The 15,868-nt window shown below is 35.7% G+C and overlaps 1 protein-coding gene across 2 annotated transcripts in view; it reads right to left on the reverse strand.

Annotated features, from left to right (window-relative positions):
* ZBTB41 (zinc finger and BTB domain containing 41) overlaps window positions 1-13,697 on the reverse strand; it is a 49,780-nt gene extending 36,083 nt beyond the window's left edge. The window contains exons 1-5 of one of the 2 annotated variants that reach the window (XM_030302364.1): window positions 13,616-13,697; window positions 11,720-12,973; window positions 3,274-3,481; window positions 2,483-2,552; window positions 271-418 (exon numbers count right to left, since the gene is read on the reverse strand). In XM_030302364.1, coding sequence (XP_030158224.1) covers window positions 271-418; window positions 2,483-2,552; window positions 3,274-3,481; window positions 11,720-12,842 — 1,549 coding nt within the window. In that variant the 5' untranslated portion in view covers window positions 12,843-12,973; window positions 13,616-13,697. Of the gene's footprint in view, window positions 1-270; window positions 419-2,482; window positions 2,553-3,273; window positions 3,482-11,719; window positions 12,974-13,192; window positions 13,455-13,615 lie in introns of those variants that run through there. The other variant, XM_030302365.1, reaches the window with a different exon arrangement.
* Between the last annotated feature and the right edge of the window lie 2,171 nt (window positions 13,698-15,868).

The raw sequence follows: 15,868 nt of genomic DNA on the forward strand, positions 1-15,868 counted from the left end.
TTTTTTCCAACAAAAATGCCTTATTCAAGCACTCACAGATCTATCTACCAATTAACTATGAATAAATGCTGTTTATGACTACAGACACATCTGCCACCAAAACAAAACATAAACATATTTACTCATCTCTAGGAACAGCAGCAAATCCAGTATTCCTCCCAATTTATCTGACTTCCTTCCCCTAAGTGGTTCAACAGCAGCAGGCTCCTCTAGCATGATGTGATAATCAATAATTACTATGACTGCTTTTAGAAAAAGTAATTTGCTTACCCAGATGGAACTTTTCTTGATGCTTTAACCGTGCAAATCGTGATTTGAAATGTTCTTCGCAATAGGTACACTTAAAAGGTTTATCTTGAGAATGCAGAATCATATGTTCCTCCAAGTGTGGTCTTCGAGTAAAAGATTTCTTACAAATCTAAGAGAAATGTATGCAAAACATAAGGAAACCTGAATTAAAAATAAAATACAAAGCTCATGATGAGAAATAAACTCATGAATTCAAGCAGTTAAAGGAAAATTTCTCCCAACAGAAAAGTTACCCAAAATAGAATCAAATTTTAATCATGCAGAAAAAAGCCTTGGAGGAATTATAGTAAGGAATTATTTTAAATTCATACTAAAGGTTGATGAATTTCCACTCCTTACATTTCTAATAGGCTAATTTCTAGGATTACACAGTAACGTTAATACCTTAATTCTAGCCAAGATTTCTAAAATCCATTAAATTTATATTTTTAAATCACTTATATATCATAAATAGGTTTTATTATTGTTGCCATATACTTAATTAGGAATAGGAGCAAGAAACTGCAGAAAAATAATTTTAGAATTTATCTCTTAAAGTAGTCAAAAGGAAGAGATACAGCTTTTTAGAGAAATCTGGCAGACACAAGATTTAAAAAGGGGGAGGTCAATGAAGGTTCATCACTGTAACAGATATACCACTTCAGGGGAATGCTGTTAATGGGGGAGAGCAGGCATTTGTGGGGGCAGTGGGGTATGGGAAATCAATATACTTTCCTCTCAATTATATTGTAAAACTTAAACCGCTCTGAAAAATAAAGTCTCAATTTTCTTTTATTAAAAAAGGCGGGGGCTGTTAACAATGACAACAGTAACAACAACAATAATAATATAGCATGTACTATATACCAGGCACATGCTAAATAATTCATGGTTTATTTTACTTAATTCTCACAATAATCCTACGAGGTAGATATAATTATTATCACCATTTTACAGCTGAGTATAATGAAGTTTATTAAGGAAAAGAAACCAACTTATGTAGACCCAAATAATAACTAACTTCAATTCCTACAAGCTGAAATCAGAGAGACAGTGAAAATTTTGCTGTAGAAATACATTGAAGCCTGAAAATAAGGAAGACAAATGACAGCTTGTGACTCCTTTAAACAATATTTACCTAAATAATGAAAAAGATGTTAGTGAATGTGGTGCAACAGGTATCTAAAAATTCTTTGCTACTACTGGAAAAACAGAAACGAATTCCCTTCCCCTTAAATCTGACCTGACTGTAGGGACTTGTTTGACCAACAGAATGTGTTAAAAGTGATGCTCAGTGACTTCTGAGGCCTAGGCCTTAAAAACTCCTATCATTTTTACCTAGGCTTCTTAGAGTTTACCTGCCATGCTAGAAAAAAGATCAAGTAGCCTCATGAAAAGACCAAAGGGGAAAAGAACCAAGGTCCCCAGCCAACTGTCCTTGCTAAGCTCCTCGCTGTCAGCCAACATCAAGTTCCAGCCATGAGTGGCCCCAAAACACACCAGACCATCTGTGTCAGCTGAAAACAACTGAGTGACTTCAGATGACAACATGTGGAACCGAATTACCTAGCAAGCTGTTCTCCAAATTTAGATGACTGACCCACAAAATGGTGGGATATAATAAGACAGTTGTTAAAGGCCCCTGAGTTTTGAGACAGATAACTAGAAATGGAGGGAAAATTCTAAACACTTTACACTCCTGTTAGTATAATAATGTCAGTTTATATACACAACATAAGTACACGGTATGGTAGTTACACTAAAAAACTGGGGCTGCCGGGGGGCTCAGTCGGTTGAGCCGTTTGACTCTTGGTTTTGGCTCAGGTCATGATCTCACAGTTCATGAGTTGGAGCCCTGCACAGGGCTCCATGCTGACAGTGCAGAGCCTGCTTGGGATTCTCTTTCCCCTGCTCTCTCTGCCCCTCCCCTGCTCTCTCTCCCTCTATCACTCTCTCAAAATAAATAAGAAAAAAAAATTTTTTTTTAAATAAGAAATAAAAACTAAGATTTCCATCAGGTCCACCATCTAAACACTAACCCTTATGGGGTTTATTTTATAAATATTAAGATAACTTTGTGAAAGATTCTAAAAGTGAGATAAGCTAAGTTTATATTTTTTTAACATCTAATTACTTTCCCCAAAGGTAACATTATATTTATTTTGGTTTTTTACTACAAATTAAAAGGTCTTACATCACATTTCCAACTTTCACTCTTAGTCTTCTTAATGGAGATAAATTCTTGTGCATTTTCAGGATGAAATCTATAAGGAAAAAAAAAGACTGTTAGGAAAAGATTACACTAGTTAAGTCAGTATTCCATATGATCTGTCAACAGTGACTGTAAGAATCAGGCACTGATTTCTTTCATTAAGAGACAGACACATGTAAATACCTTAAGAATATAGGTATCATTAACATTTAATAAATGAATGTATATGCCTAAATTTATGCAGAAATAGTCAAAGACAATGTAATCATATTTTAAATACATTCAGAAACCTAGCTATTCACAGATAATCTTCAAGGTAATTCACTTGTTTTTTTTAGTCCAAATTTCAGTAAATTTCCTTTCTTAAAGTTAAATATGGAACACTGACTAAACATGCTTTCTCTCACAAATTTTTATACACTAAAGACAAAGTTGAGCATGAGGAATAAGTTTCCTAGGTCTAAAAACATAGATTTTGAAAATATACTTGCCAAAACCCAAAATAAAAAACAGGATGACCAAAATGCTATCTTAAACTTCTATAGTTCTTGTTTCAACATTAAAAAACTTCATCTCAATAGCATCAATAAAAAATATAAACATTTGCTGCTCTTAATATATCTGTAATCAAATATATTTGCAATCAAAAATGTTTGCAAAATACTAAGCAACGAAAGAATTGGAGACAAGCACTCCATAAATGTTTTTAGCTTACTCCATATTTAAATTAGAAGGCACAATAAAGTATATTATGGAAGCAAGATAATACTTGCCTCTTAACATGCTTGGCTAAAGTCTTCTTGCTTGCATGAAGTTTATTACAATAAGGGCACTTGTGCTCCTTCTTATGAAATTCTGTTTCATTACTGTGCTTCTTTCTGTGAACAGTTAGATTAGACTTTGTCGAATAGCGCTGGTGACAAATATCACACTCAAAGGGCTTCTCACCTGTGTGAACACGTGTGTGGCTCTCATATTTCCCTATAAAAAGAGAGAAACTAAAATTAAATTCATTGTATTTGGTACGAAGTAACTGAAATTTGACAGTGCAATAAAATCTCATGACTAGTAACATTTAATACACACATACCTACACACAAGTTTATACCTAAAATATGGTATATATCTCTGATAAACCTCAAGACTTATTACTTTGACCTCACTGCCTTCCTTGAAAACTTGGGTCATTAGAAAAAATTGTTCATGTTTACATTTTTTTAATGCTTATTTATTTTTGAGAGAGAGACACACACACACACAGCGTGAGCAGGGGAGGGGCAGAGAGAGGGAGACAGAATCCGAAGCAGGCTCCAGGCTCTGAATTGTCAACACAGAGCCCGACGCTGGGCTGGAACATGAGATCATGACCTGAGCCAAAGTCGGATGCTCAACCGACTGAGCTACTCAGGCGCCCCTCGTGTCTACACATTTTAAAAAACAAGACTTTGGGTAAATTTGCTGAACATTCTGTAGGCAAACTGTCGGAACTTAAAACTTTAAAATATATAGATATATTTTAAATGTTATTTATTTTGAAAGAGAGGGAGAGTGAGCATGAGCAGGGGAGGGGCAGAGAGAGGGAGAGAGAGAATCCCAAGCAGACTCCACACTGCCAGAGCAGAGCCCAGTGCAGGTCTCGATCTCGTGAACTGTGAGATCATGAACTGAGTCAAAACCAAGAGTCGGACCCTTAACCAACCAAGCCACCCAGGCGGCCCTAAAATATACATATTTTTTTAATTTAAAATTGACCTTCAGCAAAGATCTATTCTTCATTTAACACTTGTGTTTATATTTTACTTTTACTATGTATATCCATGAACTGAAATTTTCAGATTTGATAGTCCTTTTAAAAACATATTAAAAAGGAAAAATAATATGCTTATATATCTTATAATATATGATAGTTTTATCTCTCTTCCCACAGAAGGTAATCTGGAAAGGGTATGACAAATCTAGAATTCTCAACAAAATCTCTACTTCACTACAACATATTCATATAATACTCTCCAACTCCTAAGATATGAGAAAACAAGTAAATCACCTGTACTTCGATGCATGCGTAACGCTAAAGTGCTGAAGCCAACATATATGGGCAGTATCAGGGAAAGCAGGAAAAGGAAAAAATAAACTGGTATCAATGCACAGATACCAGGAATCATACTAATGTGAGATTTGTATTATCTGAATACACACCTAAATTCTGTACAATGTTATAGGTTTCTCGAAGAGGGAAAAAAAAAAAAATCAAGAAATTTTAACATAGACTTTCCAGGAGAAAAAGTTACAATAAAAAATGAAATACAAAGATATTTTTTGGCTTAATTTTTATTTATATTCCTACTTAGACTAAAATTTTTTCACATCGTTATTTAGAACAGAAATTTCTAAAGTCCAGAGATGGAACAGCATCACAGGTAAGGGCACAGATCCTGGATACATGTACCTAGATATGAATGCTGGCTCTTTAAATAGCAGACTATGTGACCTTGAACAAATAACGTCTCTATGCCTCAAATCTTGCTCAGCTGAAAAAAATGGAATGAAAGTATTTACCTCAAAGGACTGTCATAGGTATAAATGAATACACATTAAAGCACTTCTAATGGTGTCTAAGTTATCAATTAACGTTGGCTATTATTATTCTGTAATAGAAGTTGTGAATGTGCACATCTAGTAGCTTAAAATAGAAATTTCAAGGATTCTTTTGAGCAAAAAGCAATAAAAATAAGAAAAAATACTATTGGTAAGAGAAGCAGTTTTCAGTTAAAAGCTAGCTTTGCTTTGCCCTGCAAAATAAATGTGTAAATTTTTCTTCAGGCCAAAGCTAAGGTAAAAGTATGGTATTTCAGTCATATACTTAAAAAATATTCTATGTAGATCACGGAAATTAGAAACAACCCAAAATATTCTATGTCACTGAGGAAAAAAGATAATCATAATTATTATTTTTTTTAAGTTTATTTATTTTTGAGAGAGAGAGAGCAGAGGAGGGGCAGAGAGAGACAGGTGGACAGAGGAGCTGAAGTGGGCTCTATGCTGACAGCAGAGAGCCGGATGCAGGGCTCAAACTCATGAACCGCAAGATCATGACCTGAGCCGAAGGCGGACTTAACAGATTGAGCCACCCAGGCACCCCAATCATAATTATTTTTCTACTTAATAAAATAAATGAGTTCACCAATTATATATATTTATGTATGATTAAGTTTAATAAACACATAGTATATTACCTAAAAATTAATTACATTGCACTTACATAAAAATACCCAGGAAAGGGAACCAAAGTATTTTCCTCAAGGTTGAGGGGGAAGGCTGACAATTATGGGCCAAGAAAAACAAAAGTATGATGAAAAATCCATTAGGTATTTATATATAGACCATATAGATAATGGTTGATGCATTTTTTACATATACGTAGTTAGAAAATTTAGTGTTTGGTCATCTGCTAAATTAGCTGTGTGATCTTAATTAGGCTAATATTTAACTTCTCTGTACCTGTGTTTATTAAAACTGCATAGGGCTCTGAGAAGTACATGAGTTAATATAGACACAATGCTTAAAACATTCCTGCACATAGTGAGCACTAATAAAAATCCGTCATTTATTACTATTATTATATGGATTACTAGTCACAGTGCAGACATGTAGTTATACCTCAAATATAAATACGGATAGAGCTGACATATGAATATACATTATAACAGATCAAACTGGGGTTTCAGCTCTCTGAGAACACTGGAAGAACTTGACTTTTTCCCCTTGCCATTGTTAAAATGGCCTATCACCTCTGTTCTCTGTCTGCCACCTCTAGGATGTACTCTCCATTTACACATGCATATACACACTCTACCACGAAAACTTCTGCTGTGTTCAAGGGATGAGATTTAATACTGGAATTTACTGGGGGAAATGTTCTTGTGTGCCACAAGGTGAAATCTGAAATGACTTTTGATAAATGTTACAGATAAGTAGGTTTTATAGAACAAGAGTTGAACTATGTTATGGTTTAAGTCAGTGTTTTACAAACTAAAGTTCATTAGTGTTCATGAAATAAATTACTTGAGTCGTGACTAGCAGGGGGGAGAAAAAGGAATAGAGTAGAAAATATCAGAGTGTACTAATACTAGTTTTGTGCATTTTTTTTTGCTTCAATTTATGTATAAGCACATGTGTAAATATGCATATTGTATAATAATATATGTATCTCTGACCTTGAACTATCCCAAACACAGATTTATATTGTTTTTTGCAGGGTATAATCAGACCATTACTGCTATAATATCTTTGGGAAAATGTCTTCTGAGTTGATCTTATTCTTTTTCTATCATAATATGGCATGCATGATTAGATCCTTAACCTTTATTACACATCAATTAGATAAAAAGTACAGAATCCAAACATTATCAATATGTACTAAAATCCCACAATTTTAATTTTGAAAAGATTGAGGTCATTGCATGGAATTAAAAAGTTTTCCTTGACTATGAAGGAAATTCATTTTTATTAAACTTGCTTTTTAAAATTATATAAATCACACATACTTATGGAAAAAATGTAAACAAATCAGGAGTATACTGTGTAATTTTTAAACGATTAATTTAATGATTAAGTTACATGTAGTTGAATATTAAAACCATCAAAATGACAGTTAACTTAAAAATCAAAAGCACCTTTAACTATTAAGCTTCCATTTTTCTACAGACCAGAATTAAGATTTAACCAAGAAAAAAAAATTTAAACCAAAAGAGCCAAAATTTTAAAAAATTCACTTAAATAAATTCATGAGTCCAAGGAGACCAATGAAAATATATAAATTTGAATGATTCATTATGACATTAAGAATATCTGAAGTGAAAAAACTTTTTTGTTAAGTTATTAATTCAATTTTATGCATATTGGCATTGCAAGGCCAGTTATCTCTATGATTTGCATTTCTGAACAATGGAAAGACATAACTTCTGAGGAAACACTGACCCCATGAGAGTCAGGTAGATCTCCAGGGGCCAGTGGGGAAAAATTTTAATTAGATATTAAATTGCATATTTAAGAAAACTGGTAGCAGTGTGGGAGGCACTCAGCATAAATATAGTCATCTATATCCACTTCTTTTTTTATGGGGTGGGGAAAATTCAACAATAAATCAAAGTGTGCATTTCAAATAAATTTTCAATAAAACATTGTATTCCTTCAGAGAATAATCTACTATGTCGACCATTCTTGATTACCAAAACACATAACATTAACAAATTTCATCCACAGAATTTTTTCTGAAAGAAAAGACACTTCTAAAGAAATTTTCACATGAAAAACTTGACCTTGTGCTTAAGAATTTATTATTCCCCCATATAGGTCATGCAAAATTACCTTTGTCAGGTTTTGTGAGCAGTTTTTACAAAGAGAAACATCGCCAAATTAGCTCATTATATATCTGATATTGCTAAATCTTCTATTATTCTTTGAATTTATTCATATGGTGTACTCTAAAGAATACATAACTAAGATATTTAACCTTAAAGTACTGTGTCACTGTTATAACTCTTCTCTATTAAGAACAAATTGGAATCTCTGTCAGGATGGTCTAGAGAGTCACATTTTTTAAAAAGCTATAAAACATTTTTTACCTCTAGAAGAGATTGTAAATTTAATCCAAGGAAAGATTTTAGTTCCCACTAGGAACAATAAAAAAGATAAATTATCCAAATTTTCTCTCTCATCCCATCTGTCATCTTTTCCCTATTTTTGCCTTTTCACCCACTAGGTTTTTTCACTCACTTTAACCTTAAGGGGGAAAGGTCAAAGGACTCTTATTTGCATGAGAATAGACTGAGGAAGACAGCTGGTAGCCTAAGGAAAAATATAACTGGATCAGAAGTCCCACTCCAAGCAACTATTAAATGCATCAGAAAGGATAAAAGATCCAAAGTAATGGAATCAAATTAGTGGACTACATATTGTGGAGCTAATGGTTCCAGCAGGTCCCACAGCTTATTCATTAATTATCATAACCCACTCCAAGACAGCAAAGTCAGAACCTTATAAAGAAGCCCAACTGACTTCTTCCAAGTCCAAAGTTAGGTCAGACACTCACCTTTCAATTTAGTTCAGCTAAATAGGAGCTTACTGAAAACTTGTTATTTGAAACGACCCTGGGTATCAAGAAAGGGCAATAACCAAAAGATACAAAAATTTCAGGCTTAAAATCTCATGAGAAATAAATAACAACCAAAAATCGAGGCAGACATCTTTAAATCTTATGATAGGAATGTGGATGACACCAGGCTTCAACAGTCCTTGAACTGTTTTTTTCTTTTTGTTTTTGTTTTTAAGAATAAACAGGATTTCTGGTGGACATGAGAATGGAGGGAGGACATTTAAGAAACACAAATCTTCTCCTAATTCACAATTGAATTCTATCCATCACCCAGTCCACTTAATCTATTTTCAGTGCAACTCTCTGATCTACCCTCATCCAACAGCCCATTCTCAACGCTACTCATCTCCCTAGTCCAAGCCCACAATATACTTCTGGTCCTTTCAAATTTCATTCCCTGTACTGAAGCCAGCAAGACCTTCCTAAAACTTCAACAGGCTCTCATTTCCTTTGTCAAAGTTTTTTCAAGTTTTGGTCACTCACTGGATAAAATCTAAACTCTTCTGTTACAGCATAAAAACCATGCAAAATTTAACCTCTGCTTATGTGCCAATCTTCATCTCTTGTCATTTACAATATGCCTCCTCACCCACCGTGAGATCACCCACCCTTCAGCAATTTCCAGAACACAATATACCTCAATGTATTCACATATGTTGGTCCTTCTGCCCTATAAATCCTTCCCTATTCTCTAGTTCTCAGCTCAAATGCCACCTGCTCTATGAAATCTTCCCTGTTTCCTTTAGTCTTCTGAATTTTTCCTGATGAGATTATCTTCACTACAGTATGACTGTGTTTTTGCATGTATTCATTACTTTAACCTTCTTGAGAACACAGAGTACATCATTTCATAGCTGTCTAGCAGTAGTAGGCACATTAGAGATACTCGATAACTATATTAAACTAATGAACAATAAGAGTAGCTAGTATTCCTTGAACACCTAAATTTCACACAGTATTCTGAATGATTCAAGACTATCTCATTTAATCCTCATAATAATCTCCACGAGAAGGTACTATTTGCATTATATTAGCACCATCTCACTCCACTATGAGGAAACAAGAATGCAGACAGGTTAAGTAACTTGCCCAAGACCTGGACTCAAAAGTGCAGGCAGTTTGACATCCGTATAATTCCTGCTTTTTTAACTAGTATGATAGAATTTCAATCCCAATCTTTCTCTCTCTCTTAATCTTGGGGAAAGGCAAGCAGCCCCAAGGAGGCTTAAGCAAAAGAGAAGCGTGGATAAAAGAGGAGTATAATGTCCAATACGTTCAGAAAAGTAGGCTACAAGTAAGTCTACAATGTGACCTATTGATTCTCACAGTTATCTAGGCTGCCCTTGGTAAAAAAAAAAGCTGCAAAACATCCTCCTCTTAGTACATCAGCAACTTAATCCTGAGCAGTGTTTTCCCAAACCGTGTGCAAAGAACTGTAGGTTTTTTTCTTGTTGTTTGTTTGTTTTTTGGAAATTACAAGAAGTACCACAAAAGTGTCTTACAATAAAATTTGAGGAAATGCCAGGCTAAATAAAATTACCAAGTTTCTTTACCAGAGAATTTGACAGAGTTAATACTGACCATGAATTATACAATATAGTTTTTTTCAATCTTACTTGAACATAGAACTCCTCTCCCTTAAAGAATCTCACAGTGCTGTGTTTGAGATGTAAGTATTGGGCCTACAATGCCATTTGGGAACTGACCCCTGCTTACTCATCTCAAGTCAAATCAGGTCAAATTAAGGCAGAACAGAGGGAGGCATGCACTAAGAATACAAAGTCCAAGAAGTAGAATCCATTGAAAAGATAACATGTTCTTAGGTGTCCCAATCAAAAATTATTCTCTTCTCTATACTCCTCATAGCACTTGTTTATAACCCTAAGGGAACATTTATCCAGGCTGAGTTTAGCAAGTTCCTTATATTCCTATGCTCTTCCAATAGAGTTACCCAAGAAAAGTTATTTTATCCACCTTTATACAGAGCCTCAAACACAGTAAAAACAGTAATAACTAATTATTAAACTGGATTGTCAAAAATATTCCGATTTGGAGCTTCAATGGCATAATAAAAAGCCAAAAAAGGTTACCACTTATGCCACAGTGTGTACTGTCCCATATTTTGAGAGCAAATGATTACTAATACCTCATAAAATCAATTTCCACCTGACCCAATAACATAAGTACTCAAAACTGCAAGATACATGGGGATATACTAAACCGTAGAAGTAATTTTACAAGGTCAAACTGAACTTAAATGTTCCTTTTATCATTGTATGTGGTGGAATATATTTCACAATTTCATAACTATGATTTATATAGAAATAATTGTTGCACTTTAAAAGTTCACATTTGAACAGTTCCTGTACGATATCTCCAAATATTAGACCTCTTGAAATTAAATGTTCACGGACATATTTTTAACTTAAGGTTAGAGATCACATTTCCTGCATATACTTTTCTAATAAAGGAAAAGTTGATTTGTTATTGTAATAACCAAAGACCACTACTAATCAAGACATTTCCAAAAGTCTCTCCCAACAGAATTAAATTATATCCAGTTCAGTTTTATTCTTAACTATAAGCCTACACTGAGAAGGGACTACATTTCTAATTCAGATATTGCCATGTTCAAGGGGAAATAGTATACAAATACTAAATTTAATCTAATATAATCTAATTCAATTTTCTATGACTTGAAAACAGCACTTAGCTATGAAATTAACATATAAATCAAAGCACCACATTCATAATTATTAATACTCTGTGGTTTTTCCATACCAAATACTTGAACTAATGATCTGTCACCTTTTAGTGGGGCATGAGGAAGAGAAAATAAAGGCTAAAAAGACTTAAATTCCTTCAAAAAAACCCACAAAAACCCCCAAAACCTTAAATTCCTGAATCGAAAGAAATTTAAAACAGGATAAAATATATAATGCCTATCAAATACCCATCTTCATTAAATATTCCTTTTAAAAGTTACCTTCAAAGTTTATTTTTAACTATCAGCTTTAAAATATCCAGAAAAGTAAGTAATTAGAGACAGAAAAAAGTTTTCTTACCTATGCGGTCAAATGTCTTATCACATTTAGGACACTGCAGTATTTTTTTGTTACTGTTCTGAATGACTACAGGAGTTAACCCCTCATGAATATTTCCTACAGAATCACCAGCCTCAGGTTCCTCTTCTGCATCATTCTGATCTTTTTCACTGTGTTCTTCAATGTCAGAGTATTCATCTGACATTTCCTCCTCTAGCTCATCTTCTTCAGCATTATATTCACTTCCAGGGTCCTCAGAATCATTTCTATCTGACTTTTCCTTATCAAAATGTTCTGGATTCAAATTGTCTGACCCATCGCCACTTTCTTGTTCATCGTCACTGGTGTCATCAAACTTAACAGGACACTTCCGATTCCTTTTTGATCTTCTCGTGGAAAAACTTCTCTCCAGCATTTTTAACCCATGTTTTTTCCCTAATAAAAGGGACCTATGGGTTTTAGCCAAATGATTCTCTAAAGACTTTTTGTAACAAAAATGTCTACTACAGAATTTACACTGATGATTATTTGATAGTCTTCCAGTTAATTCACTTAGTGTTTCTTCTGGTGAGGACTTTTCAGACAGCTCAGACTGAAAAGTGGCAACATTTTCATTATTTAGCAATTTAACTGCATCTATAATGTCCAGAAATTTTGCTGCCTCTAAAACAAGAGGTATTTCGTATTTGTACACAAAAAATTCTGATGTGTAAAGAAATTCAAGCAAATGCTGAAAAACTGAGTGTGTTACGTGATCCAGGGTGACAACATCAGTGCTTGGATTTTTGCTCAAACACGCATGAAAGTAACTACTGCCAACAGCAACAACAACTTTATGTGCACTAAATTCTTTTCCTTCTACTATGATAAGTAAGTCACAGAAAGATGGTTGCTTCTGCCTGTCATCATTTAAATACTTCAGCAAATTCTTGTTATACTGCAAAGAACTCAGAAGTTTTCTCTGATCTGGCGAGGGAGGAAGTTCCTGGTAACAGTGAAGAGCTTCAGGAGTCGGTCTTTCTGTGGAATGAGTGTAGGTTACTTCGTCACACTCCACTGCAACATCTCCTTCTGAAGAATCTTTATGGTAGCCTAGGTGGATCTTCTCGTCAAGATTTGAAGTAACCTTTCTCCTTTTCTTCATTGCAGTACAACAATTTCAGAACAAGAAACTTCATAAGTGTCTTAAGGGATTTATTAAAAAAAAAAAAAAACAAACAACTAGATTGTCTTGGTTAACAGCTTCTGGAGGGGCGTGCCCGAGGGTTTCATGGTCTGCAAAAGAGTAAGAACCACGTAAAATAACTCTATGGCAAAGCAATCCCAAATCATTCAAGGCATTCGTCTACTAATCGTTTCCAAATCAGAACTAAATTATGATAAAGTCACAGCTTCCACTCATTCGTGGCTAAGGTTTTAGGGTGGAGAACAAGGAGGGCCGGGTTATAAAAGACAGCCAACAAAAGAATAATTTTAAAGGAAGCCAGAGCACACCTTTCGTGCCTAAATTCACGAACAGGGTGGAGACAAGGAGGGCGAAAAGGGAACGATCCTTCCAAGAACACTGAGGGTGCAGGTTGAGGCGCGCTACATTCATGGTTTTAGGGACGCTGGGTTGGTGACAATAAGGCCGTCGCGGCCGCGAAATCCAGGTCTCTCCATTAACATGCCTTTTCCCAGGGCGGGCAAGGCACACCTCCTCGGGGACAGACAGCGTCCCGCGGCCAAAATCACCCGGCAGGAGACGGCCCCAGGAGGGGCGCAGAGCAGGAGGAGTAGGGTCAACCAGAGGGACGACTAAAGGAAACAGAAGAGCCTTCCCAGGCCCTGCCCAGGAGGGGACTGCGCTCGCCGACGGCGAACCCGCTACCCTTCCCACCCCAGTTTCCCTGGGCAAAATCCCCACAGATCCATTACCGGGAACCCAGGGCTCCCCCGCTGGCTCCCAGCCGCTGAGCTCCACTCTCGGCGCGCTCGCTCCAGCGCCTACCCACTTCCGGGTTCAGCCCCCACCTCACCCTCCCTCCCTCCGCTCCTTCCCCTCCCAGAGCCTCGCCGCCTCCGCAGCCACGGAACACGTCAACCGCGCGCGCAGCCTCCAAGCCTCCCGGAGCGACCGGCGCGCGGCCCAGCACCCACCACTGCGCATGTGCGCGCTCCCGTCTTTGCGCAGGCTCCGTAAATGCTCCTTGCTCGCCGGAGGACCCTAGCTACGCCCCAAATCCGTTACTCCGGGTTTTCGCGGTGGTTTGGTGGCCTACTGTGATTGAACCAGTCGAAGCTTTGCGGGAAGCCTCGCTGGGGAGTAGGGGGTGTGGGGGGGGGACACTGATGAGTTTAGTAGAAATTGGCAGAGGCACCATAGCACAAATCTTCGCTAATAGCTTTAATAGTGTGCGATCACTCACGCAGCAACGGAGAGAAGCTAGTCTTAGCAAACACACTAAAGAACAGACGTTGCGATTTCGTGGGGTTTTTTTTTTCTGCTTTAAACAGCTAACGCTGTTGATCCTAAAATTATTATGCAACTTCTTAATGAACACAGAAAGCATTGAAAAAATGTACATATAAGTGTACACTGTTAGGGCAGGCAACGAAGCCAAAATAGAAAAATACTTAACTTTTTGAAACCAGTACCTAAGATTTTGCATTTCTAACAGAGTGATGCTGATATTTGTGGTCGGAGGGCCACATTTTTAGTAGCAAAGTCCTAGATCATGTGATTTTACAGACGCAAGGAAAATAAGGCGGACAGAGGCTGAGGCTAAGTGGGATAACCAGATTGGTGACCCCACTCTACCTATCACCTCACCACAAAGCATAGCTGGAACCTAGAAGGGCCACCGCTGTCAGTGGAAGAACTGAGGGAAGTGGAGGGGAGTTTCTCCTACGAAAAGACAGAAACTGTGAGGAAACCGACCGACTCAAATTGTCTTGTGATTTGAAAATAGTTAAAACTTTTAATGAAAATTCCTAGCAAAAACACACATGAATTATGGATAAGGATTCCTATCACCTGGGTGACTCATCCCACAAAAACCAGTCACCTAAAATGAGTAAAAGAACTATAAAGAGTAAACTATAAAAGAGTAAAAGAACTATAAAAACAGTATCTGTAGGCTTTGGATGCACGAAGCCTGAAGATATGGGATTCCCCAAAAACAGAAAATAAAATAAATATATTAAAAATACTTTTTAAATGAAAGAATTGAAAGGAAAATGAAAAAACAAGAAATTATTAAAAATACCCAAGCAGATTAGTAATTTAGAGATGAAAGTTATCATTATATTAGTACTTAGTACCCTGAATATAGATTGAAATGTATAGATATGAATTCTTTTATTAAAACAGAAGAAAGGTTAAAACAAGATAGAAAATGAATATATCCAAAGAAATGGAAAAAGAAAAGTGAAATGTAAGAGAAACAATAGAGCAAAAATCTGTATATTAGAATACTTCAAAAGTTGAGAAATTTCTGGCAACAAAAAGAGAAAATGCAAATATAAACCCAAGAGTTTATTTTCTTAACAGTTTTCTAAATCCTGTTGAATGCATAAGCTGTTACTGTTAACAGAGTGACATTCAGATGAGTTCTTTAGAATTTACCTTAAAAACTTCCAAAAACGTTCCACCATTAATAATGTCTGTATACACAAAACAGTTTAGTTGTTCTAATGGAATTTGCTAGTCTTCCCTGCATGCTTAATTGAATGAGCGGTAAGTAAATCTGTCTGATGGACTGTCAAATCTTAGAAATGTAGAGAATATAACTGAATGCTGTAGTGATTAAAAGGATGGATATAATCTTCTAACAAAATAATACAAACCTGCACTTTAAAAATTGACAAAACTGAAATGAGAAAGACAAATCTAGATTCACATAGTAACTTACAGTAGCTGATTAGATCAGAAGATAGTTACTCAGAAGTATACCATTTCTTTAAAAATTGACATAAATGACCCACATGAAATAGTGCATCTAACAGCTACAGTATACATATGGAGCACTTATAAAAATTGATCAGGTTAAAAAAAATTGATCAGGTTAAAAAAGTTGATCAGATATTATACCATAAAGCAATATCAACGTATTTCAAAGAAATGTAACAAGACTATCGGTGAATAGCAACAATAATAATAATTTAAAATTTTCCATATGGTGGAAACTA

This window comes from Lynx canadensis, chromosome F1, assembly GCF_007474595.2.
Source record: "Lynx canadensis isolate LIC74 chromosome F1, mLynCan4.pri.v2, whole genome shotgun sequence".
NCBI classification, from domain to species: domain Eukaryota; kingdom Metazoa; phylum Chordata; class Mammalia; order Carnivora; family Felidae; genus Lynx; species Lynx canadensis.